Source organism: Dromiciops gliroides, chromosome 6, assembly GCF_019393635.1.
Source record: "Dromiciops gliroides isolate mDroGli1 chromosome 6, mDroGli1.pri, whole genome shotgun sequence".
NCBI classification, from domain to species: Eukaryota; Metazoa; Chordata; class Mammalia; order Microbiotheria; family Microbiotheriidae; genus Dromiciops; species Dromiciops gliroides.
In genome coordinates this window covers 162,519,617-162,545,346 of record NC_057866.1, presented here as the reverse complement: position 1 = coordinate 162,545,346, position 25,730 = coordinate 162,519,617, and the positions used below count along the sequence as shown (strand labels likewise).

General features: G+C 35.7%; 1 protein-coding gene across 6 annotated transcripts in view; it reads left to right on the top strand.

The window, feature by feature from the left end:
- The window catches only part of NR3C2 (nuclear receptor subfamily 3 group C member 2), a 383,963-nt gene that overhangs the window by 194,127 nt on the left and 164,106 nt on the right, over nucleotides 1-25,730 (top strand). For all 6 annotated transcript variants that reach the window (XM_043971516.1, XM_043971512.1, XM_043971511.1 and 3 more), the window contains exon 3: nucleotides 11,826-11,965. In XM_043971516.1, coding sequence (XP_043827451.1) covers nucleotides 11,826-11,965 — 140 coding nt within the window. The remainder of the gene's footprint in view (nucleotides 1-11,825; nucleotides 11,966-25,730) is intronic.

Genomic DNA, 25,730 nt, shown 5'->3' with positions numbered 1-25,730 from the left:
AGTATATTTATCTGAGGGTCACTTTTTAATGTAGTCCTCAGAACATCCTGTGTCTCTTCTCATCATTTTATTCTGAGAGACTTTGTTTCTTTGCAAGTTGATTTTTATCATTTTTCTTTATACAAATGTGTTTTGCTGCATGCCTTTCAGGAAACACTTTGCATACTTATGGGGCAGTACCTAACATATGCAAAAAACAACCCCCTTTTCTTAATTTATTTTAATCTCCTTTACCATTTAGATGAAGATTGCATTTTATTATTTTCTTTATAAGCTTCAGTGAAAAGATCGTTCTATTTCATCTGCTTCTGAATATTCTCTAGTTAATTTTTTGAAATATGACACTTTGTTTCACATCTGTTTCACCTCATTTGATTAATATTTTTCAACATTTTAAAATAAAGGATCATTTTTATATTTAAAAAAAAATTGGAGACCAGCATGGTAGTATCTTTATTACTATCCATTGACTAACAATATTCTGAGTCATAAAACTGCTTTGATTTTGGTATCTTTCCTTTTTGTCTCTCACCCCCTACTATAGTAAATGTTTTCTGTGTTATTTTACTTTGAATTAACACACATATTGGGAGAAAAAAATGACAGGATTATTTTTAGTCAAGCCGAAATAATAATACAGTCCTCTGTTTGACTTTTTAAAACCTGTCCCCTTCTTACCTTTCATGTCTTAATACACTTTACTTCCCCTCCAACATGCTCTATAATTTATCTACTTGTTGGTCTTCACACAAGACACTCCCATCACTGCCTCCATGTTCACCAAGCCTGTAGGGCTCTTTCTACTTGTCTTCAAGTGGTGTTTACCTGCCTTCCTTCCAAATTCTGCTCAAAACCTACCTTGCTCTGTGGTCTTTTCCCAATCCTGAGCTTTTAGTAAATTCTCTTCTGAGATTATATTTCATCTATTTGTATCTAGCTTGTTTTATAACACTTATTTTCCATATTCTTCTCTCATGTTAACATATGAACTTCTTGAAGGCAGGGATTAATTTTGTTTCTCTTTGTATCCTCAGACCATTTCACAGTACTTGGTACATATTGAGCACTTAATAAATGCTTGCTGCCAAAGTGGCAAAAAAATCAAATTTAATCAATTTGCCAAAAATCTTTCTGAGATATATAATGTTGTAGAAAATTTTCAAATGGTGTTGATTAGGTTTTTACTGACCGTATTACAGTTTCTAGTATTAACTAGCTCCTCATTTTATTAGATAGCATTTTTCTACTTCCTGATCATTTCTATTATATTAATCAATAAATTGTTAAACATTTAATATTGCCTGATATATGCTAGGTACTCTGCCAAGTTCTAGAGGTACAAAAAAGAGGCAAAAGACAGTCTCTGTCCTTAAAGTGCTCACAGTCTAATGGGGAAGACAACATATGTATGCAGACAAGCCATATACTGGATAAATAGGAAATAATTAAAAGAGAGAAAGGCACTAGAATTAAAAAGGGTTTGAAAAGGCATCCTGTAGATGGGATTTTAACTGGGATTCAGAAGAAGCCAGTAGAGGGAGATGAAGAAGATCATTGCAGGCATAGGAAACAGTCAGAGAAAATTCCTAGAGTAGAAAGACAGTGTTCTTGGTAGAAGAGCCAGGAGACAAGGGTCACTGAATGGAAGAGTACATGGCAGGGAATACGGTGTAAGAAGACCAGAAGGGTAGCAGGGGGCATTTCTGACTTGTTGAAGCTCTCATACTCACCTTCTTCACTCTGAACAGGGGATAGAATGGGAGGAAAAATACTCAAGAGGCAGAAATTTAGTTTCCAGTTTGAATGTTTGCAATGTTTGAACCTTACTCTCATTGGAATTCTTCAAAGAAGGAAGTGTACATGCGCACACATGCTACTAGTTCCTTCTTGTTCATGAGAATCACATCCCTCTCCTTAAATTAGGTATAGAAATGTTTCTTCTCCAACAGGGAGATAGGAGAGTAAGAGAATAAGAAATATGGGGGGATGATAAAAGGGAAGGCAGATTAAGGGAGATAGTGGTCAAAGCAAAAGCAAAATGGGCTTTGGAGGAAGGATAGGCTAAAAAGAGAGAAAAGATTAAATAGACGAAAACAAGATATAGAGAAATGCACAGTAATTAATCATAATTATGGAGGTGAATTGGTTAAGCTCACTCATCAAATGGAACAGATAGCAAGATGGACTAGAAACCAGATTTCAACAATATGTTGTTTACAGGAAACATACTTGAAGCAGAAAGACACACAGAGACTTAAAATACAGGTCTGGAGCAGAATTTAATATGAACTACCAAAGCTGAACTACCAAAAAGTTGGGGGAAGGGGATAGGAAGGGGTAACAATCATGATCTCAAAGCCAAAAAAGAAAAGACCAACTTAAAGAAAGAATCTGAGAAACTACGTTTTGCTCAAAGGTCCCATAGATAATGAAATGATAGCAAAAATTTTACAAGTTTCTCTGAGAAAGGCTTCATTTCTCATATATACAGGGAACTGAGTCAAATTTACAAAAATAAGAGCTATTCCCCAATTGATAAATGGGCAAAGGATATAAACAGGCAATTTTCAGAAGAAGAAATCGAAGCTATTTATAGTCATATCAAACAATGCTCTAAATCACTATTTATAAGAGAAATGACAATTAAAACAACTCTGAGGTATCACTTTATATCTATCAGAAATGACAAATGCTGGAGGGGATGAAGGAAAATAGGTACACAACCTGTTGGTGGAGTGGTGAACTGGTCCAATCATTCTGGGAAATAATTTAGAACTAAGTCCTAAGGGCTATAAAACTGTGCATATACCAAGCAACACCACTACTATGTCTGTATCCCAAAAGATAAAAGGAAAAAGGACCAGTATGTACAAAAATATTCATAGCAGTTTTTTATAGTGGCAAAGAATTGGAAAATTGAGGGAATGCCCATCAATTGGGGAATGCCATATGATTGTTATGGTATATAATTGTGATTGAGTGCTATTGTGTTATAAGAAATAATAAGGAAGGTAGTTTCAGAAAAAAAATAGCAAGACCTATATGAACTGATGCAAAGCGAAGCAAGAAGAACCAGGAGATCATTGTGCATAGTAACAGCAATATTGTAATGATGATCGACTGATCAGTACAATGATCCAAGACAATTCCAAGGGACTCATGATGAAAAACTTATCTACGTCTGGAGAGAAAACTGATGAACTGAGTGCAAATTAAAGTATAATGTTCTTGATTTTTTTTTACAATATAGATAATAGGGAAATATTTTGCATGATTTCACATGTATAATTGATATATTGCTTGCCTTCTCAGTTAGTTGGGAAGGGAAAGAATTTGGAATTGGAAAAAAAGAAAATGTTAAAAGCAAATAAATAATAAATTGGGGCGTATTTTTTAGAATTTATTAGTTTATTTTCCCCAATTACAAGTAAAAACAATTTTTAATATTTTTATTTAAAACCTTGAGTTCCAAATTCTTTCTCTCCTCCTTTGAGATATTTTTTAAGTGTATCTATGTTTGTAATCCTCATCAGTGCCTTGTACATACCAGGCCTCGATGTTTATAGACATAATTAAAAAATAGGTAGTATGTGTTTAGTTCCTCTGTTTGACTCTTTTGTCTTTATCCTATTCCTTTGGGAAAATTTCAGTCAAATGCTGATTTAGGCACAACAATAAATGATTTTATCTTTGGCTAAAGAATTATCATGGTTATTAAATTAAGAATTCCTACTTAGTGAAGATTGGTATAGTTTCAAATAAAGTCTAGTGGATACAGAAGTTTTAGTGTCTGACTCTAGAGATGCAAACAGTTCCTACACTGTTTGTGGTTGTTGCTTTTCCCTTGTTTTTAATTCTGCTTCGAAGATGTTTTACTGTCTTTAAACTCTATTTTACGTATAGGGTGGTGTTTTGGTTTTAGAAGAAAATGATTGTCATTTGGAGGTAAATTGGATTCATTTAAGTAAAAACATGTATAAAAATTACATACCTCATAGCCAGATAGTACTTTATTAAGCAGTGTTCCTCTGCCAAATTTTATTAATGGCATAAACTGTGCTGAATTGTGGTTTTACAACTACTATATTAAGAAAGATGAAGAAGAGTATCTTGGGAAGGAAATGACTAGTCATTGTTCTTTAAAATTTCTATTTCCTAGACTATTTATCTCTTTCAACTTAGTGAGAAAGCATCTTCAGTGACTGCCAGATATCTTTAGGTGTGACTTTATTCATCCAACTGAGGTTATAACCTGTACTTAGTGCTTCTGTGCATTATGAATGACTGTGAAAAAAAGAAATCTGGTTAGTGACGAACTCTCTGAAAGTACTAATAAATTATTTGGTATTGAAGAAGACATCATATGTGTGTATATTTTTAAAAACACACTAACATAATAAAAATAGAACTAGTTATTTCAGGTTAAATACGATGTCTAAACAAGTTTACTTAAAACACAAGAAAAAATTGCTAAAAGTTCTTCAATTCATTTTATGAGTTAGGAAGGATACATTTTACTTAGGTTGCTTTTCAAAATGGGTATGTTGTACACAGAATCTGGTTTTGATTTTTAGTAGGCCATGTGTAATTTATACAGTGTAGTTATATGAGTGAATCTCACTGTATGTTTAAAATAATGAATTAATGTGTTGTAAAGCCTGTTCAACAAGTAGAATGTAAGCAGGAAAACCAATTAGGAGACTATTGAAGTTGTCCAGGATAGATAAAGGCCTGAACTAGAATAGTGGCCATGTGAATATAATTAAAGGAACCTACATCAATGACATATTGTAGAGTATAACTCTTATGACTCAGCAATAGATTGGACATGAGAAGAAGGGGAGAAAAGAACTAAAGATGACTCCAACCTTGTTAAACTAAATGGGAAAATTATAACTGCAGCAGGCAGGAATATTGAAGTTCGAAGGGGTAAAAGGGTAGAGGAAGAAGAAATAAATTGTTTGAATGACATTCAGATAAAATAATAACAGGTAACTTATTATAATTCAGGGAAGAAAAAGATAGTGATGATAATTCATATTATAGAAAGGAAAATCCCAGAGGGCAGAATGTAGATAGCAAAGTTGGCCAGTCAGCTACCATTTATTAAATGCCTACTATGTGTCAAGCACTGTGCTTAATGCTAAGAAAGGCAAAAGATAGTCTATGTTCTCAGGGAATTTATAATCTAAGAAAGGAGACATTCTGCAAACAGTTATGTTTTATGTATAGGTTAAATTACAGATAATCTCAGAGGGAAGGCATTAAAATCAAGGATGACCAGGAAAAGTTGTGGGGGTTTTTTTGGGGGGGGCGGGGTGAGAGGCAATTGGGATTAAGTGACTTGCCCAGAGTCACACAGCTAGTAAGTGTCAAGTGTCTGAGGCCAGATTTGAACTCATGTCCTCCTTACTTCAGGGCCAGCGCTCTATCCACTGCACCACCTAGGTTTTTTTTTTAGAAGGTTGGACCTTATTTGAGAGGGGCTGCTAGATAGTACATTGAATAGAGCTCTTGCATCTGCAGTCAGGAAGATTCATCTTCCTGAGTTCAAATGTGGTCTTAGACACTACTTGCTGTGTGTCCCTGGGCAAGTCCCTTAACTCCATTTGTCTGTTTCCTCATCTGTAAAATGAACTAGGGAAGAGCATGTGTAAGGGGGCTAAAATTCTAGCTAGTCTGTCTAAAATATCTAATGAGTGGTTGCCAATAAATTATGAGCTTTAGCAAGAGTTAGACTTTTAAGCATTTATTAAGAAGAATAAGAATTTGGTGAAGAGAAAGAGGCCTAGATTTATCTATCTATTAAAGGGAGAGAGCATTCCTAGCTCCACCCTCAACCAGAGTCCACACGAAAAAAGACAGAGTGTCAACCTCACCCCCTCTTCCTCCCACAAGCAAATGTCACTTCCTGATGCCAAAGAAAAGCTGCATGGTCTTGCCTTCAGAGGCCTTCTCCTCATGGTGGAGCTTTCCTACAGTAAGTCTCCAGCAGGTGGCGTCATTCCAATCATTATACATGGAAAACCACTCCAGTATCTTTGCCAAGAAAATGCCCAAAAAAGGGTCACAGAGAGTCAGACATGACTGAAAAGTGACAACAACATCTTAGCAGAGACTTGAAAGAAGCCAGGAGATGGAGATAAGGAAGGAGCAAGTTCCAAGCATAAGAGATAAAAAGAATACCCAGGATAGAGCCTTGTCGGATACCAGGTTTGGGGAACATGAATAGAGGATGATCCTGGGAAAGAGAATGAGAAGGAACATTCAGACAGGTAGAACAAGAACGAAAAAACGGGAGTAAAAAGTGTCCAGGAAAAGTGGGTGATCAACGGTGACAAAGTATGCAGAACTCTCCAAAGGCTATTATACTTTGCAGTTAATAGATTGTTGGTAATCATGGATATAATGGTACAGGAGAGGTGTGGGTCTGGAAGCTTTATTACAAAGGATTGAGAAGTGTCCGTGGCATAAGGAAGTTGAGACACTGAGTGTATAACATCTCCTAGAAGCTCACTTATGAAAGGAAGAACAAATACAGGATAATAATTTGAGGTGACAGAAGGATTATGGTAATTATGTTTAAGGAAGGGGGGAAATCTAGGAAGATTTATAGATATGAGGGAAGAATCGAGAGAGATTGAAAATGGGAAAGGATTTGTACTTGGGTCCATACCAAATATATCCCACCCTTATTACATATATAAAACCCTTTGCAAACTTGACAGCATTATGTAAATTTTATATACTTTTAGCTATTGTTTTTATTTATTAAAAACAAATGAAAAAACTGATGTTTAGAGAAAGTCACCCAGCTAAGTGGTCAGAGTCCATCCAAAATCAGTAGCAGAACCAGCACTAAAAGTCATGTTTCCTAACAAATAAAAGAGAAACAAACCACTAGCCTCTTTGTTATTTCAGGTCTTCATTGTAGCATTTTTTTTTTGCCTCTCTCCTAATCCCTTTATATGGAATATAAAGGTTTTTTTTCATTGTATAAACTACTCACCAAAATACAGCCATTTTCAGCTATACCCACAAAAAGGTCAAAGCTGGCATAACTTTGCACACTGTACCTCGTGGCCTTTTACGGTTGTGATCTGCATTGACAGAAAGGAGGGCTTGCAACAGTGAAATCACAGAAAAGTAGAAACAAGTTGATATAAAATTATATTGTTGGGGGAAAATGTAAGAAGAAAAATGATCAATTTTGAGCATTTGTGAAACAACAGAATTAAACTGATCTCTATAATAGGATGATATTTTTTCATAGGCATAAACACATTTTAAATAAATAATCTTAATTAATGATAGCTGGATCCAGGGTAATAGTCTATGGTTGTTTATCATGTGTATAATAAGTCTTGCCCCCAGTGAAAGTAGAAATTATTAATTTGTTATGTTACATTGAACATTTTCATTAAAACATAAAATGTTGTAAAAGAATTGGAAATTGAGGGGGATGCCCATTAATTGGGAAATGGCTTAACAAGTTGTGTGTGGTATTTGAATATAATGGAATACTATTGTGCTGTAAAAAATGATGAGCAGGCGGATTTCAGAAAAACCTAGAAAGATTTACATAAACTGATAATTAGTGAAGTGAGAATAACATTGATGATCAACTGTGATACATTTGGCTTTTCTCAGCCATGCAGTGATCCAAGACAATTCCAAAAGATCCATGATGGAAAATGCTCTGTACATCCAGAAAAAGAACTATGGAGTCTGAATGCAGATCTAAAAATACAATTTTCACTTTTGGTGTTGGTGTTTTGTTGTTGTTTATTCTTGTGTTTTTCCCTTTTGTTCTAATTCACCTTTCACAACATGACTAACGTGGAAATATGTTTATCATGATTGTACAGCATAACCCATATCATTTTGCTTGCTGTCATGGGGAGGGAAGAGGGAAGAAAATAACTGGAACTCAAAATTCTACAAAAATGAATGTTAAAAACTATCTTTACATGTAATTGGGAAAAAATACAATAAAGTATTATTAAAATAAAATGTAAAACGTGCTCTAGATAAAACTTTGTCATGAAATCCCATATCATTTAAAATGGTCCCTCTGGCATCTGTATCTTAGATGTGTTCTTTCTCCAATACAAGAACCCAAATACTGTAAACAGACTATGAGTTTTATGTAATAATTAATTTTGACATATAAAATACTCACAAAAGACACAATATTTTTAAAATAAATGCCTAATATCTTAGTAAATTTAAAATCTATTTCCTTAAAATATAAAAATAGATTTATTTAAAACATGTGGCCTATAATGTGTGTTGTTCTTCATATATAAGAACCATATATCTGACCCAGTACCAACAGATAATGTGCTTTTGGATTTTCTTTCTTTCTTTTCTTTTTTTGTAATGGTGATGGGTTGTGCTGAGCTATTCACACTTTGTTGCCCATTCTCCCTTGTGAATAATGATTTATATTTGTAAGACAGCTGGTTGAGCTTTGGAGTACAGTTTGTGGTCATAGAACAGAGTTTTTACTGTGCCAAGCTAAATAAACCATATGGGGATTGAACCTGTAACCCTGGCCTCATTAGCACTGTCTGCCTTCTATAAACTTATGTTCTAATATAATGAGATTAGCAGTTTGATTTCAAAGTAAAGAACCAAACGCTGCTATTCTGTTGTTAGAAGTTATGAGTAAGCATGGGGCAGGGGGATTCATACGGCCTAATCCATTGAATTGGACAAGGATTCATGTTACCTATTTGTGTTTAAATCTGTGAATGCAATGTATATGGAATTCTCTTCAGTGTTTGTAAGTAAGTTGTTTAAAGTTTTTATTCTCATAATATTTAAATATAAGTCAGATTCCATTATAATTATCCAAGTGGAACAACAACATTGTTCTAATGGTTTTCTAATTGTTCTAATGGAGTAGATTTTTTTGTGTAAGGACAATAAAAACTAATTCATTTGGTGACCAGGGCCTGATACTCTCAAGCATCCAAGTCCACAGTAAAGAACTGGTGAAATTGTGAATTTTAATTCATTTCAGCATTCAGCAACAGCACCTGTAAGTCACCAGGCTAGGTGCCACAGATAAATGAAAAGTTGTCAATCTCTTCCTTAAGGAAATTGATGGTTCCAGTAGGTGTGACAAGAGTGTACAAGAAAAAGTATTCTACCTGGTGGACTGTGGTAAGAGCAAAGGGGTGGAGGGCCTGAACAAAGTACTAAGAATCTGTCAAAGTCACCTGAGAAGACTCAATGGGGGAGTTAGCACCTAATCTGGAATTTAAAGAGAAATCAATCAGCAGGGGAATTGTTACTAAGTTTGATACTAAGCTTGGTACTCTGCTAGGATCTAAGAGTTCTAAAGTACAAATTTAAAAAGTGAAATAGTCCTACTTTAAAAAAATTTAATTCTATGGGATTTGGGGGGGGGGCAATGATGGTTAAGTGACTTGCCCAGGGTCACACAGCTAGTAAGTGTCAAGTGTCTGGGGCCATATTTGAACTCAGGTACTCCTGAACACAGGGCTGGTGCTTTATCCACTGTGCCATTTAGCTGCCCCCCCAATTCTGTGGAAATTTAAGAGTCATTGTGGGATAAATAAATGGGCATTGCTTGGAGGAGGCACTAATGATTGGGGGAATCAAGAAAGGTCTTTTGAAGGAGCTCTGTCTTGAAGAGATATGAGTGTCAAGAAGTTATTGGGAAGGAGGGTTTCTATTCATGGGGATGTTGGCAAGTCTGGTTGAGTGCAAAGTGTGTGAGGGGGAGTAATATGTAATCACACTGGAAAATAAGGCCAGAGCCAAATTGGAAATTGGGGTTTGAATGCCTGGCATAGGATTTCATAGTTTCCTAAAGGCAATGGAGAGCTAACTACTGAAGCTTCTTTAGCAGGAAAGTGACATCGTGAGAATAGCACCCTATAAATACCAATTGGCAGCCCTGTGGAGAATGGATTACAATGAGAGGGACTTGTTGACAAGAGATGTGTTGGTGGGAAGGGAGTGATCATTTATCATAGTGCCTACTATGTGCCAGGCACCGTGCTTAGTTCTTTACAAATATGATCTCATTTGAGAGATTAGAAGACTATTAGGAGATGACTGCAGTAGTCCAATGTGAGAGCTGACAGCCTGAACTAGGATGTTTATGGCATGAGTAGAGAGGGAGGGGATAGATATTGAAGAAGTGAGTTAACAGCTAATTGGATTTGCTATGGAGGGGATTGATGAGCAAGAGTGAAGAGTGGAGGATAAGTCCAAAGTCACAAACCTGGGTGCCTGACAAAATTAGGTAAGTGGGAATGCAAGGGAAAAGTTCTGTTTTAGACATGTTGAGATGCCTGTGGGACATCCAGCAGGCAGTTGGAGACCAGGAACTAGAACTCAGAAGACAGTTGATTGATCTGCATAAGAGGTGAAAGTTGAAAGATTTCAAATGGCAGAGAGGATCTGAGGACCAGGCATGGGGCACAGTCTATGGGAATGAGATGTGTGAGAGAATGAGATTGAAGAACAGCCAAAGGTTGAAGGAAATATAGAATACATCAGGTAGAGGAGTGTGAAATAAGGCAGAATAGTTATGTTAGATCCTGATGGTGGGGAGTCTTCATACCAGGCTAAGGCTTTTATTCTATTGGCATTGAGAGGTCACTAAAGGATTTGGGGCAAGTGAATGACAGAAGATTATTTTGCCATCTGAGTGAAAGATGGATTGAGGAATGGAGAAATTAAAGGCAGTGAAATGAGTTAGGAGGTTCTTAAAATAACCTAGATAAGAGAAATGAGAACTTGAACTAAGGCAGTAGCAGTTTGAGTAGAAATAAATAGATAAATGTAAGTAATACTGTGGTCTTAGATTCAGCAGGAATTGGGATTTGATTGGATGGCAGTAGTGTTGAAGAGGGAATCGGGTGATGCTTAAGATTTCAAGCCTTCTGTCATTGACAGAAATATGGAAGCTGGGAGGAATGAACTCTGTGATGAGACGAATTTTGAATGTGATTTTGAGATGCTTATTGGGAATTGGGAAGTTTTACTTATGCCATATTATACAAAATTACTGTGCAGGAATTTCACTTTGGACAGATTAAATATTGTAATGTTATAAGCACAAAATCAATAGAACCCATGAGAAGTGTTGATTCACAAAACCATGATTTAATCTACCTAATACAATTATACAATTGATTGGCTTATAAGTGCTTAATAAATTATTGTTGACTGAAATAACTAGACAGAACGATAATATAAGCAAGATATTTAGATCTTAAGTTGAGTGCGAGCACACTACAGTTAGGTTCAGTGTGAGGATGCCACGTGTCACTCTGTCCTATTTTAAATTTGATCCATATTTCTTGTATTTTCCTTTCTTTCTAAACTTTCCTGTCTGTCTGTCTCCCTCCCACCTCAGGAAAGTGATCGTCTAGCCCTTTTTAGTAACCTCTCTCAAACCCAGTTTTATTCTTTTCTCTACAGACTGGGGAATCCTGAGCATTTCTTTCTAACTTTATGGCTCACTATTGAGGAAGCCCAAACTACCAACTAGTAATAGCAGCTTACAGTTTTGTAGAATTGTAAGGTTTTCAAAACACTTTTATCCCCTCTCATGTGATCTCACAACAATTTTGTGAGCTAGATGATACAAAGCAAAAAGGACAAGAAAAACGAAGTTCAGAAAAGTGACCCTTGTGAATGACCAAACTGGGCTTTTGATCTTGTCTTCTTTCCAATATGCCATGTTGTCGCTCTCAGAACTAACTTGCAAAGCATTTCCTTCACACTATTACGCCATAATGTTACGTGTAATGTAATTTCAATCTTGTTTTGTTTTTCAGTTCTTCTTTACGAAGCGTTTCAACCACATCATCAAGACCTTCTAAAATATGTTTGGTGTGTGGGGACGAGGCTTCAGGATGTCATTATGGGGTGGTGACCTGCGGTAGCTGCAAAGTTTTCTTCAAAAGAGCAGTGGAAGGTAAATGTTCCTGTGGGTGTTCCATTTCTACTTTTTTTTTCCTCATGCATAGCATATTTGCACAGTAAATTCTTTTGCATTATTGAAAAGCCTTTAGAAATATTTTTGAAGTAACTTGTCAGCAATGAATTGTCTTATCTGAAATCCACCTGGAGCTTTCCTATTGAACAATCCTGAAATAAAGGACAAACTTTTTTAAACTGTTAACTTTGATCAGCCAGTCAAAAGTGTTTCTCCTCATTCACTCAGGCTCTTTGAAAGGGGGAAATATATTTCACTCTAAATCTTGAGTGAATGGAATATTATTTGAATATGACCATGCCAATGATTAATGTCTCACAGTGTTTTAAAGCTGCTCTTTCTGTCCTATATGTATCTTAAAAGCCAGAGCTCGTTGTAGTCAGTCAGCGAACATACTCTCTAGGATGTCCAGCACTCTGATGAAAGAACTAGGAGATCATCAGAAGTACATTGAAGGTAGATGAGACTTTATTAAGTTTTTTAGAGGCTAATGACAATGGATTATTAAAGTCCATGTTTCATATAAAGAATTTTAATAAACAAGTCACAGAGCCCAAGTGCATGTTTGGTTGAGCATAAATATTTCTTTTTTTTTTCTTAGTTAGCTAGCAGTTTCTTCAAGGGCTGCTTCAGATAAAATGCCTGGTAAGAACTAACTCTGATAGGTTTCCATTGATAATAATCTTAAATCCGATTTAGAACGATGAGGAATCAGATTATATTGGCTCATAGTATTAAAACTGGACGGGAAGGGGCAGCTAGGTGGCACAGTGGATAGAGCACCGGCCCTGGATTCAGGAGTACCTGAGTTCAAATCTGGCTTTAGACACTTGATATTTACTAGCTGTGTGACCCTAGGCAAGTCACTTAACCTCAATTGCCTCACAAAAAAAAAAAAAACCACCAAAAAAACTGGATGGGACCTGACAGGTGATTTGATACAAAAACCTCATTTTACAGATGAAGAAACTAAGGTCCAAAGAAATTGATAACCTGATCATGTCCATACAGCAAGTGGTCAAGCAGAGATTCAAATGAAGGTCCCTCTGAATCCTAATATAATCCTCTCTTCACATTACTGAGTTGTCTCCTTTTGATCAAGGAGAAATCATATTCTTAAAACCCTGTATGTTTATCCTGATTTTCTCATTTCCAAATCATAAGTGTTACTTGGAAATTAGCACAGGATTGATGATTGAACTTTAATAAAAGAACAATCAAATGCTTCTAACTATTCATAAAAATATGTATTATGATGAACAGAAGCCTGACTATACAATTACAATAGGTCTTCTCTAAGGAGATCAACATCAAGAGCTTTTGAGTCTTGATTTTTTTTGAAAGTTCTCAAAGAAATGTATTGCCTCTTTAGAGACTAGACAGAATTCATTTTTTTAATCTTGAGTTTAAGGAAGAGGCAATGCAGTGATGCCATCTGATGCATGAGGAAAAGTTAGAATGAAACTTTTCCATTGTTTTGGGATAAAATTTTCTTTTGGAATAAGGGAAGTATTCCTATTTTTTTTTCTACATTTCCTGTCCCAGTAGATATATTTGAAAAAATGCATCCCCTTCCCTTCTTTGCGGAAGTTGGGGTTAGGGTGTAGAATATGGCTTATACTGCCAGATGTGGTCCACATGTTGGTTTTGTTCAACTGCTTTTTTTTCCTTTTCCCATTCTGATTTTTGTTATAAGAGATGGCTTTTGGGAGAGATGAAAGATGTTTGTAAATAAATAGGACATAAAAACAAAAAGCATCAATTAATCTTTTTTAAAAAGCTAATTACTCCAGAAAATCATTCTATATGTCTCTCAGATGCAATCACCACTAGTCACAAAAACTCTGATGGGTAAAGACAGATGTGAGTCCACTATGATTTAAAGTCACATGAATTTGTGCTTATATGATGTGGACCTGAAAGGCTATAGTGACCAAATCTCAGTAAGGTGAGACCAATCCCATGTCAGTTTCCATTGAATTAGAGATTTTCAAAGCTGTGACATGAAATCACTGTATCTGTTTATCAAGATTTTGTGGTTAATCTAAGGACTTTCTCAGTTGTGTACTTACTTGCAGAATTTTAAGAAGTCATGTATTAGCCAAGCCTACAAACAGTTTCCTCAATATTTGAATTTTTTTCATGATACTACCTTAATTGTTTCTAGGTCAACTTCATTTATAGAGGATTTATCCCACAATATTCTAGTTTTTAAATGTAACCTAGAGTTTCCTTTTAGAAAAGACAGAATGGCTTATATGTCAGTACAGAGATGAGATGATTATTCTTGGACCATGGTACATTCAGAGAAAAGCCTTTCCTATTTGAGGCATAAATGTGCTATTCTTCTGCAAGGATTGTTGTCACACAATACAAAAATTATTCTGTAAAATGGAGAAACAAAATTTTGAAATCATATTAAGTCAAATTCATTAAAAAAACTAACCCAGGATGGTATCATGTGATGATCTAAATATATAGATCATAATGAGATCATCAAGGAGTAAGTTTTTAGAGCAAAAAGGGATTGGTTTCAATCGTCTAATCTGACTCTCTTATTAAGTGACTTATTCAGCATCCTAGTGTGATAAAATATGAAAGTTTTTAACAGTCGGTTAGGATACTGAAAGACGCCAGTTTTTCAAGGACCACCCTTTTGGGGAGGAGATGAACAGTCCGCCTGCTGCGCATGTCAGACTGCCTGCTGGGTACAGTCTGCCTGCTGCGCATGTCAGACTGCCTGCTGGGTACAGTCCGCCTGCTGCGCATGTCAGACTGCCTGCCAGGTACAGTCCGCCTGCTGCGCATGTCAGACTGCCTGCCGGGTTTTTTTACTTCCGGGGTGGAGAGAACGAGAGTAGGCCTTTTTTTGCCTGCTTGGCGGGACTCCTGGCGGCGCGGCACGGTCTCCCTCACTCCAAAGGTGGCCTTTTTGGTTTGGTGAGTTTTTATAAGGAATATAGACTAAGCCTAGATTTAAGACGATTTGTACTGTATTTCTATTTTCCTATCCTTCTAATCAACAACACCTTATATACAATAAAGGCTCTATCTAGAAAACCAGAAGCTTCTTCCATTTACTAGTCTGGGAGATAAATTAAGGGAAAAGTTAAGTAGGGGAGATTTATGATCTAATATCCAATTTTAAATCTCACACTAGGCACAGACCCACAGCTAGAATCCAGGTCTAATGAGTGAAAACCACATGGATTACAAAGTAGACTAAATAAAATCAGGGAAATGACCTGACGGATTTTGAGTCCTCATGACTCACCAATTCTGTAAGATTCAACAAAATTAAACATTTATCAACCAATCAATAGGAACTGATTAAGTTCCTCCTATATGGCATGTACTGTGTTAGAATACTGGTGAAACAAAGACAAAAATGATCCCATTCCCTACTCTCTGGGGAAGGCAACTCATACATATATAACTGCATATACAATAAATATACACACAAATACATATATTGCATATGTATTCATATATGTGTACATATACATACACATACACACTCAGTACAAGGTAGCTTGGGGTATGGAGGGTTGGAAGGGTCAAGAAAGGCTTCGTGGAGATGGTCACTGTCCCTTAGCTCAGGCTTGAAGGGTGTAGAGAGGTGGAGGTGAGGAAAGAGTGCATTTCATAGGGGAGGACAGTCACTAAAAAAAGCGTAGGGACAATAAACAGCAATGTCTGTAAGGAATAAAGCTGGAGATTTAAGCTGAGTCCAAATTGTGAAGAACTGAACATTCTGATAGGAATATATCCATTTATACACATGTATTTACGTACCTGTGTGTGAATGTCTAAAAAACAATATGTCTCAGTTCTGGTAGGCCAAATAACCTCTTTGGGATTCAAGGGCATTGAGCAGCATGTAAGACATTTAAACTACAAATAGTGATATTTTCACTATCCCTTCTATTTGACCAGAAGAATTAAAGATTAATTTGGGTTTGCAGTTTGCACTTGAAACATCTGTGATACATTTTGGTGTAGATGTTTTTGTGTATCAGAAATTCTTCTACAGTGAATCTGATGTTTTCTAATTACTCACTTCTTTGATAGCTTCAGTAACCACCTTTTCAATAGGTGGGTGTCTGTGATTTTGCTTATATAGTTTTTGTCTGCATGTTAGAAAATCATTTTTTTTCAAGTTAATGACATTTTGGGATTTCTCCAGAAGCCTGACATATCATCACTTGGTACCACACCCTCCATATGGTCAATTTTTCAGTTTTGGAAGTGTTATTAGAATTTTTTTTCTCTCTGTTAGTTCATTCTTCTTCAATTGGGTCATTAATTCCTTAAGGAGATTAATTATATCTGAAACATCATTGTTTATTCTAAGTTTATTTAATTTTTGAATTAATATTCCTAATAATTTCTGAGATTATTGATTTTATGATTTAAGGTTTGCAGGCTTACATTTTATCCTTTGTTTACTTTTATTCTCTTTTTAGACCATTTATTCTTGTTTCTTTAACTGCAAATTACATAAATTGTAGATGATGCATTTAGTTATTGAAATAGAGCCTAGTTATTTAAGTGGTCCAGAACAGCACATATTTTAAGAAGTTTGTTTCCTTGGATAGATTTTCATCATATAAAATTGGTATTCCAACCATAACCATTAATTATCTAAAATTCCCAGGAGTCATTTAATTTTTTACTTAACTAAGGCATCAGTCACTTTCCTGCCTTAGTATGTACACTGATCATAAAGTCTCTTGAAGTGCCTCTTGGTTAACATTCTGATCATCAATTATGATTTTATTGCTCTATATATGTGAAAGGTATAGGAAATTAGCTTGAATGGATAGTGACATCAGACAGGCTGTTGACTTCATATTTCACTTCTGAAAGCTAATACCAAATTCAAATATATGTTTATATGTACAGATCCAGCACCCATCCCTAAGCTGAGCTCTTAACTCTCCATCTCCATTTGCCTGCTGGACACAATCACACGGATGTCCCCCCTTCCCATACCACTGATTCAGCATATCTGAAACAAAACTCCTCCTCTTTCTCTTAAATCTGCATCACCTGCCAGCTTCTCATGTTTGGTGGTGGTATCTCCATTCCCGGTGACCTGGCACATAGTGGTGCTTAATAAGTATTTATCAACAGAATGAGTCTCACCTGGATGAGTTTAACTTGTTTTCTTGCCTCCAGATCTTTACCTATTTGATTCATCCTTCACACAAATATCAAAATAATTTTCCTAATGCACAGGTCTGACTCTGAAATTCCCTTTAGTGACTACCTGTTACCTATATAATAAAATATCAACCCCATATCCTTGAATTTAGTGTCTGACAAAGTCTGGGTCCAGTTTATCTTTCTAGCTATATTTCACATAATACCTTACTTCAATCTGCATTTTAACTAAATTGGACTTTCAGCTGATGTTTTCTCATTCTTTTGCACTGGCACAAGCTGTCTCCTGTACTTACATACACCCCTTTCTCTTTTCTGCTTATCGAAATCTTTGTTTTTCCTTTTTTTTTTTTTTTTTTTGTGAGGCAATGCGGGTTAAGTGACTTGCCCAAAGTCACACAGCTAGTAAGTATCAAGTGTCTGAGGCCAAATTTGAACTCAGGTCCTCCTGAATCCAGGGCCGGTGCTTTATCCACTGCGCCACCTAGCTACCCCCTGTTCTTTTTCTTTAAGGCCTAATTCAGATATCATCTTATCCAGGAATCCTTCTCTGATTCTCCTATAGCTAAAAGCAGTCCCTCCCATCACACATTTTTCTAGAAGAGTTTGCATCTCTTTCCTCCCTGTCACATTCTTTCTTTCATTTATTTGTGCATACATACCCTGTCTGACTTCCCCCAAATAAGTCTGACCCCTTTTGAGAGAACATGCTACTTCATTTTTCATTTTTGTATTGCTGTTGCTCAGTGCGGTGATGGTGTCTTACATGGCTCAGTTACTTAATACTTTAAACATTTTAATGAAGGAGCTCATAAGCTTATTTTCTTGTGATGTGATTCTTTGTCTTCAGAGCTAAGAAAAATGTCTAGATCTTTTATGCTTCTTATTTATTGTGATAGCTCTTCGGCATTATGTTATTGAACCTCCTTTAGCACCAAATACGTAATTCAGGAAAAGTATCATATAAACAGTGCATAGGATCTTTGATTTAGAACTTGAAAGGGATCAGAGAGACCATTTATTTCAGTCCTTCATCTTACTGGTGAGGAAACCGAGGCCTACCAAGTTGTCTGCCCTGTATCATACAGGCAATAATTGGCAGAACATTGGAACCCAGGTTCTCTGATTCCATATCTAGGACTTCAGGACTTAAGTGCTCAACTCATCAGATGGATCAGTGATCTCACAGATCCAGAAGTTCCCTTTAAGAAAGCAGATCACAACCCAAGCTGTGCCATTATTTGTTTGCATCCTCCCATCAGTTCACCATCAGGGGCCCACGCAACATGATGAATGCCTCTCTCGTTTTCTCCTGACACCAGGAAATATTTGTTGATTATAAAATTATCTTTGGGATTTACCTGCTTTTTGAAGTCATATTATTTTTTTCTATTGTGAAATAGAAAGCAAGTTTGGGAAACAAATTATTAGGGAATACTTTGGAATGAGAAAGTGTTTGCTTAAAGTAAATTAATGTTTTCTGAAGAGCCTCTCCATAGCTTAAAACTCTCAATTAATATACACTTAATGTGGGAAGTATTGCTTGAAATTTAATAAAGATCTACCAACAACACAGTTAAGTTATTGACAAGGTTGTTTCCTATTTATGAGAATATTTTTGTCAGCTACTTCAATTTAATACTACCTTGCATAATATAATATGTGATATAGGTAAAAGCCCTTTTTTAGATAGCAGAATTTTTACAAACAAAAGAAGATTCAAAGCCAAAAGTCTTGGGATCAAATCTTATCTTTGTTTATTCTTGCAGGACTACCTGTAAGTCTCCTTACCTCTCTAAACATTCCCTCATATGTAAAAATGAAGGGAATGGTTGGACTAGATGACTGTGAAAGGGCCTTTATAGTGTGGTTCTATTTGTCCAGACTTTATAAAGATTTTCAAATTCATTCTATATGTAACAATCATATACATGATATATACTGTATGAATGGGAGGTAATCTCAAAGGGAAGGTTAACAGTGTCTGGGGTAGTTCTTAAGGCAGGGACTGGGGACAGCCAATGAAAAGATAACAATTGAAGAGTTTGAGTGACTTCTGAAATGAACAGCAAGAAGACTGGTGTTGGTGGATCTTAAAGGATGTGGAAGAGTGTCAAATGTACGAAGTCTAGAAGGGTAAAAAGTTACCAGGTGGTGAAGCACTTTAAAAGCCAAACAGAAGATCTTATACTTTATCCTGGAGGGAACAGGGAGCCATTCAAGTTTATTGGGTAGTGTCATGATCAGATCTGCACTTGAAGAAGAGCAGCCAAGTGGAGCATGGACTGGAGTGGGGAAAGATTTTCAACAGAGAGACCCACCAGCAGGCTCTTTCAGTAGTCCAGGCATAAGCTGATTAGAAATTTTACATGGCTGATGGTTTTCTAATTGGAAAAAAGAGATATTATGAGAGATGTTATGAAGGTAGCAATGACAACACTTGGTAGCAGACTAGATATGTGGGTTGAGTGAAAGTGAGGAGTCAAGGATGATGAGTTTGAGAACTTAAAGAAACAGGATGATACTGGTGTCCTTACTAATAATAGGTTCATTCAAAAGCGTAGAGTATTGAGAAGAGGGAGAAGATAATGAGTTCCATTTTAGACATGTTCATTTTGAAATGGCTATAGGACATCCAGTTGGAAATGTCCAGTGAGCACTTAGTGATTCTAGATAAGAAGAGAGAAGATGAAGTAATGGAACTGAGGGTCATCCCTAAAAAAAATTATATTTTACCCCAATGGAGTGGGAGTTCTTTTTTTGCATTGAAGTGTACTTTTTATTGGTTTTCTTTTTTTAAATCATAAAAGAATTTTATTATTTTCCAGTTACATGTAAAGATGGTTTTCAACATTTGTTTTCATAAGATTTTTAGTTCCAAATTTTTCTTCCTTCTTCCCTTCCTTGCCTTCCCCTTCCCCAAGACAAAAAGCAATCTCATATAGATTATATATGTACAGTCACATTAAACATAAAAGGCAAAGAGTGTAAATGGGACAATAGAAGATGGTCCAAGACAGCCCCTTGGGAGAATGCTCTGATTAGTGGGTTTGACCTAGAGGAAGATCCTGTAAGAGGCTGAAAAGAGTGATCAGGCAGGTAGAAGGAGAACCAGAAGAAAGCAATATTTTAAAAAAAAACGTTGAAGAGAATATTCAGAAGAGAGTCATCTACCATGTTCAAGGCTGCATAGAGATCAAGAAGAATGAGGACTGAAAAAAGGTCATTAGATTTGGTGATTAAGAAATCACTGGTAGCATTAGAGAGAACAGCTTCATTCACTTGGATGATAAAGTTGGAAGCTTTCTCAAAGGGAGGAATATTTGGAATGATAGCTGGTGGGAATGCCTGGATCAAGTGAGGATGTTTTCAGGATAGAAATGACATTAGCATGTTTGTAGGCAGCAGAGAGATGGCCAGTAATTAGGGAAATCTTGAACATTAGAGTAGTTTAGAGGGGCCAAGCAATTGGAGAAAATGGATTAGGATCATGAGTACATATAGAGAAGTTTGCCTTGGCAAGGAGAAAGATCACCTCTTCATGTGCGGTAGTACGAGGACAGCTAAGTAATATGAGATGAGGAGCAGGAGAGAAGAGGGAGCTCTCAGATAATGGTCACAATTTTATTTTTTTAGATTAAGTGTGAGGTCGGGCCCTCTGCTGAAGGGATGGAGAGAGAAGTTCATGGAAATCTTGAGGAAGGATAAAATATTTTGACATAGTAACTCTGGTGAGTGGGCTAGTGAATTCTTTGTGGGGATGTAAAAGGATTGCCTTAATACAGAAAGGGCCCATTTGAAATAATGTAACAACAATTTGTAGCCGACTCCAGTCAGTGTATAATTTTGATTGACTCCTTGAGGAAAGTATGGTTGTAGGCTGACCATGCCTTGTATGGTAAATGGTAAAAATACTGTTCTGGCCATGGTAGGGATAAATTTTGAAAAGAGAAGATTGGATGGGCAAAGAGGATCCAGATTATGAGAGTCTTTGAATGTCTGATGAAAAGTTTTCAACTTTTTCTTTAGAAAAGGAGGAGTCCTTGTAGGTGCCTAAGGGTGTGGTGTAAGGAAAGTAGTATGTTGGGAAAATTAATATGGAACAGGCTGCTAGGTGGCGCCATAGTGCACAGAGTGGAGCTCTTGGAGTTAGGAAAACTAATATTCCTGAGTTCAAATCTCGCCTCAGACACTTATAAACTGTGTGACTCTGGGCAAGTCACTTAATCCTGTTTGCCTCAGTTTCCTCATCTGTAAAATGAGCTGGAGGAAATCACAAACCATTCCAGTATCTTTGCCAAGAAAACCCGAAATGGGGTGATGAAGAGTTGAACATGACTGTAAAATGACTGAACTGACAATCTGGAACAATTACATTGAGTTGGATTGGGAAAAGAAGAATTGATGGAAGTGGGGAAATCAAGGTGACAGTTATCTCAGTGTCCTAATTTGAAATAAGTGCTTGAACTAGGATGACAGTTATAAAAATGGACAAGAAAAGACTGGCTCTGAATGGAGAACTAACAGAATGTGACGACGTATGAGAGTCAATTTTAGGTCATGTGTTTGAAGTGTTGGACGCATATCGAAAAAAGAATACTCTGAAGACAGAGTTTCCTTCTCCAGAAGGGCTGCAGCAGGAGAGTACAAGAAAACTAGTTTCTTGTATGTTCGGAAACAGTCTGAAGAAAAGAAGAAAACTAGGACTGTGAAATCAGATGCTGAAACAGGAATTCCTTACATAGAAATATTTCCTTTAAGAGTTAGAAGAGTGATTTAGCACAGTTGGGGATTGCATTAATTAAAAGTAATAAAGTTTTACAGTAGTTTAGTCTTAGTTGTAGGTAGAATGCTTTCTGTTACTGCTGTAGCTATCTGGGAATTACATTCTAAGTAGCATGCAGAAGAGAATTGAAAGATTGGGGGGAAGCATCAGGTGATAGAACAGGCCCCCTTCTGCAGCTTTTATTGGGAAGCCTCTCTGATGTTAGCTCTTTGTTTGAGGAGTAGTGAACAATTTTATCAGCTTGTAACTCCATAGGGAGCCATAAGATGAAACTGTTAATGATTGGAAAAGCCGAAAAGCATTAATGTTTTAACAAGAAGCAAATAAAAAACCTGCCAGAGTTCCAAGCCAAAGAAATTCCTGCATACTATTAGATGTTTCTCTTTACAAGGAGGCATTTCTAATGAATTTTTTCCTTTGTTTTAGAGCTTAGAGTCCAAGTTCAGCTCTCATACCTGAGGGAGTGCTATAATAGAGGAGAAGAACCTAATATGCTTTTTTTTTTTTGCATATCCCTAGGAATATGATGTAGTTCAGGAAAAAAAAGACATTTGTATGGTGTGCTTATAAATTAAATTAGAACTCCTCTCCTATCATTTCTGATATCTCATAGTGAGGTTATTGCTATTCGGTAACAGGGTGGACAAAAGCATACAGACAAACCCAAGAAATTGTATTGGATCCATTCAGTGCTGTATCTTCCAAGTGTGACTCAGAATTGTAAAAACTATTCACAATGTCTCTACTCCATCCTCACCCCAAACACCAGTGGCTAAATCCCCATCTAAAGAACAGTAAACTGGCATTTGAATGAAACTGCCACTTCTCTTATAGCAATGTCCTTGTTTTCCCTGGAGGTTAGCCCTAATTGAAAAATATTTAATAAATACTGCTGCTTGGAATCTGTTGACTACAAAGTTGTGTTCAGCAAAGACTTGTAAATTTATATATCTCAGAGAACAAAGACAAACAGGGAAGCTTGAGAAAATTTTTGCTTATAGATATAAGATAAAGGATCTTCTTAAAGTACTTACATAATGTTTAAGTGCCTAAAGCATCATTTTATGAAGAATGTTATTTTATTTTTTCTCAATTACTTGTAAAAACAATTTTAACACTTGATTTTTATAATTTTCCAAATTCTCTCTCTCCCTATTCTCCCTGCTCCTTAATAAGGCAAACACTGTGATATATATGTGAAACATATTTCCATATTAGCCATGTTGCAAAAAAGAACACAGACCAAAAAAAGAAAACCAAACAAAAATAAAGTTTAAAAAGTGTGCTGGAGGTGGACAGCATTTTTTTTAAGTGAGGCAGTTGGGGTTAAGTGACTTGCCTAAGGTCACACAGCTAGTAAGTGTTAAGTGTCTGAGGCCGGAATTGAACTCAGGTCCTCCTGACTCCAGGGCCGGTGCTCTATCCATTGCACCACCTAGCTGCCCCTGGATGGCATTTTTTACGATAAGTCCTTCAGAATTGTCTTAGATGATTGTATTGCTGAGAATAGCCAAATCATCCCCAATTGATCATCATACAATATTGTTGTTACTGTGTACAGTGATCTCCTGGCTTTTCTAACTTCACTTTGTATCAGTACAATCAGAATAGTGATGATGATATAATAATAATATCTTTTTTTCACAATTGAATGTAAAAACAATTTTTGACAATATATTTTTTTAAATTTTGAGTTCCAAATTCTCTCTCCCCAAATCAGTAAGCAATTTGATATAGGTTTGATATGTACAATCATGCAAAACATATTTCTGTATTAGTAATATTGTGAAAAAAGATGCAGACCAAAAAACATTTTTTTTAAAACTCCCCACAAAAATAGAGAAAGTGAAAAAATAGTATGCTTTGATCTTCATTCAGACTCCCATCATTTTTTTCAAATAGTGAGTTCTTGTCCCAAAATCTGGAGTTTTGGGGTTTATCAAACACTAGATTACTATGGTCATTTACTACTGTATTTGTGTACCTAATCTATTCTACTGGTCTACCACTCTATTTTCTAGCCAGTACCAGATTGTTTTCATGATTACTACTTTATAATATAGTTTGATATCTAGTACAGCAAAGCTACCTTCTTTACTTGTGTTTTTTTTTCATTGATTCCCTTGAAATTACTGAGCTTTTGTTCTCTTTGAATTTTGTTGTGATTTTTTTCTAGCTCTATAAAATAATTTTGGGTAGTTTGATATAGCACTGAATAAACAAATTAATTTAGATAGAATTGTTATTTTTGTTATATTGATGTGGCTTACCCATGAGCAATTAATATTTCTCAATTATTTAGATCACACTTTATTTGTGTGAAAAAAGTAATCGTGCTTATATAGTTCTGAGGTTTGTCTTGGCATATAGGTTCCCAAATATTTTATATGATCTGCAATTACTTTAAATAGCATATCTCATTCTATCTCTTCCTGCTGGACTTTGTTGGTAATGTATAGAAATGCTAAATCATTAGATTTCTGTGGGTTTCTTTTATATCTTGTAACTTTGCTGAAGTTGTTCTATTATTTTAACTTTTTAGTTGATTCTCTAGGATCTTCTAAATATGCCATCATATCTTCTTCAAAGAGTGATAGTTTTGTTTCCTCATTACCTATTCCAATACCTTCGATTTATTTTTCTTCCCTTATTGCTATAGCTCGTATTTCTAGCACAATATTAAGTAATAGTGGTGCTTCATGAATCCTGATCTTATTGGGAAGGCTCCTAGCTTATCTCCATTAGAGTTCATGCTTACTGATGGTTTTAGATCGATGCTACTTATCATTCTAAGGAAAGCTCTATTTATTCCTATGCTTTCTAGAGTTTTTAATAGGAATGAATTATATTTGTCAAGAGCTTTTTCTGCATATCTTGAGATAATCATATGATTTTTGTTGTTTTTATTATTGATATAGTCCTAAAGCAGATGATAAAAAATACTTTATATCTACCAGCTTTCCTCCAAAAATAAATGACAATGACAGAATTGCAAATATAATTGAAAGGTAGCAAATATTAATGGGAAATAACATTTGTTTTAGCCAATTATTGGATATATAAGATTGTTGTCTAATAATCAAAGGTATCAGTAAGTCAGATGTGCCATGGATAGGCCTATACTATATTAGAATAAAGACATAATGAATTTAATTGAAATGAAAGATATCTGGAAAAGAACAAAAGATCTCCTCCTCTTACTTACATATAGTAGAAACCTCTTCTTGAATTTTTTTCTACCAGTTTGGAATTACAGGAAAGTTAATAGTTCATCTGAATTGAAAGAAATGGCTTGAGAGCTAGACTGTCTTTTTAGGCTCTATTTGCAAGATGGCTTCAATAGATGTTAGAGTATTTTAGGTTCAAAGCTAAACATCTGGGTGTTGCACCTGAGACATGAGTTAAGGTTTGAATTCATGACTCATTTTTTTACATTATGCAGGAGAAGTAATTTGTTCAATAGACCTCATTTCTCAATAGAATATGATATTGAAGATGGTAAGATCTAAATAAGGAAGTATCTTAAATCATTTTGTCCAATCTACTTACTTATTTTCAAGATGAAATAACAGAAACCCAGAGAGACGTTATCCTGCCCAAGATTACATAAGTCGTAAATAGCAGTCTCAAAATTAAAGCTCATACTTAAGTTAATTGAAAAAATGGTATAATCATCAGTATCTTCTTTGCTAAAGGTCTTCTCTGATGTTTCCTTATGGCATAGAAATAAAATCACCTTCAGTAGGAATATACATTTATAGTTTGAAAGGATCTTAGAAGTGATCCAGTCCA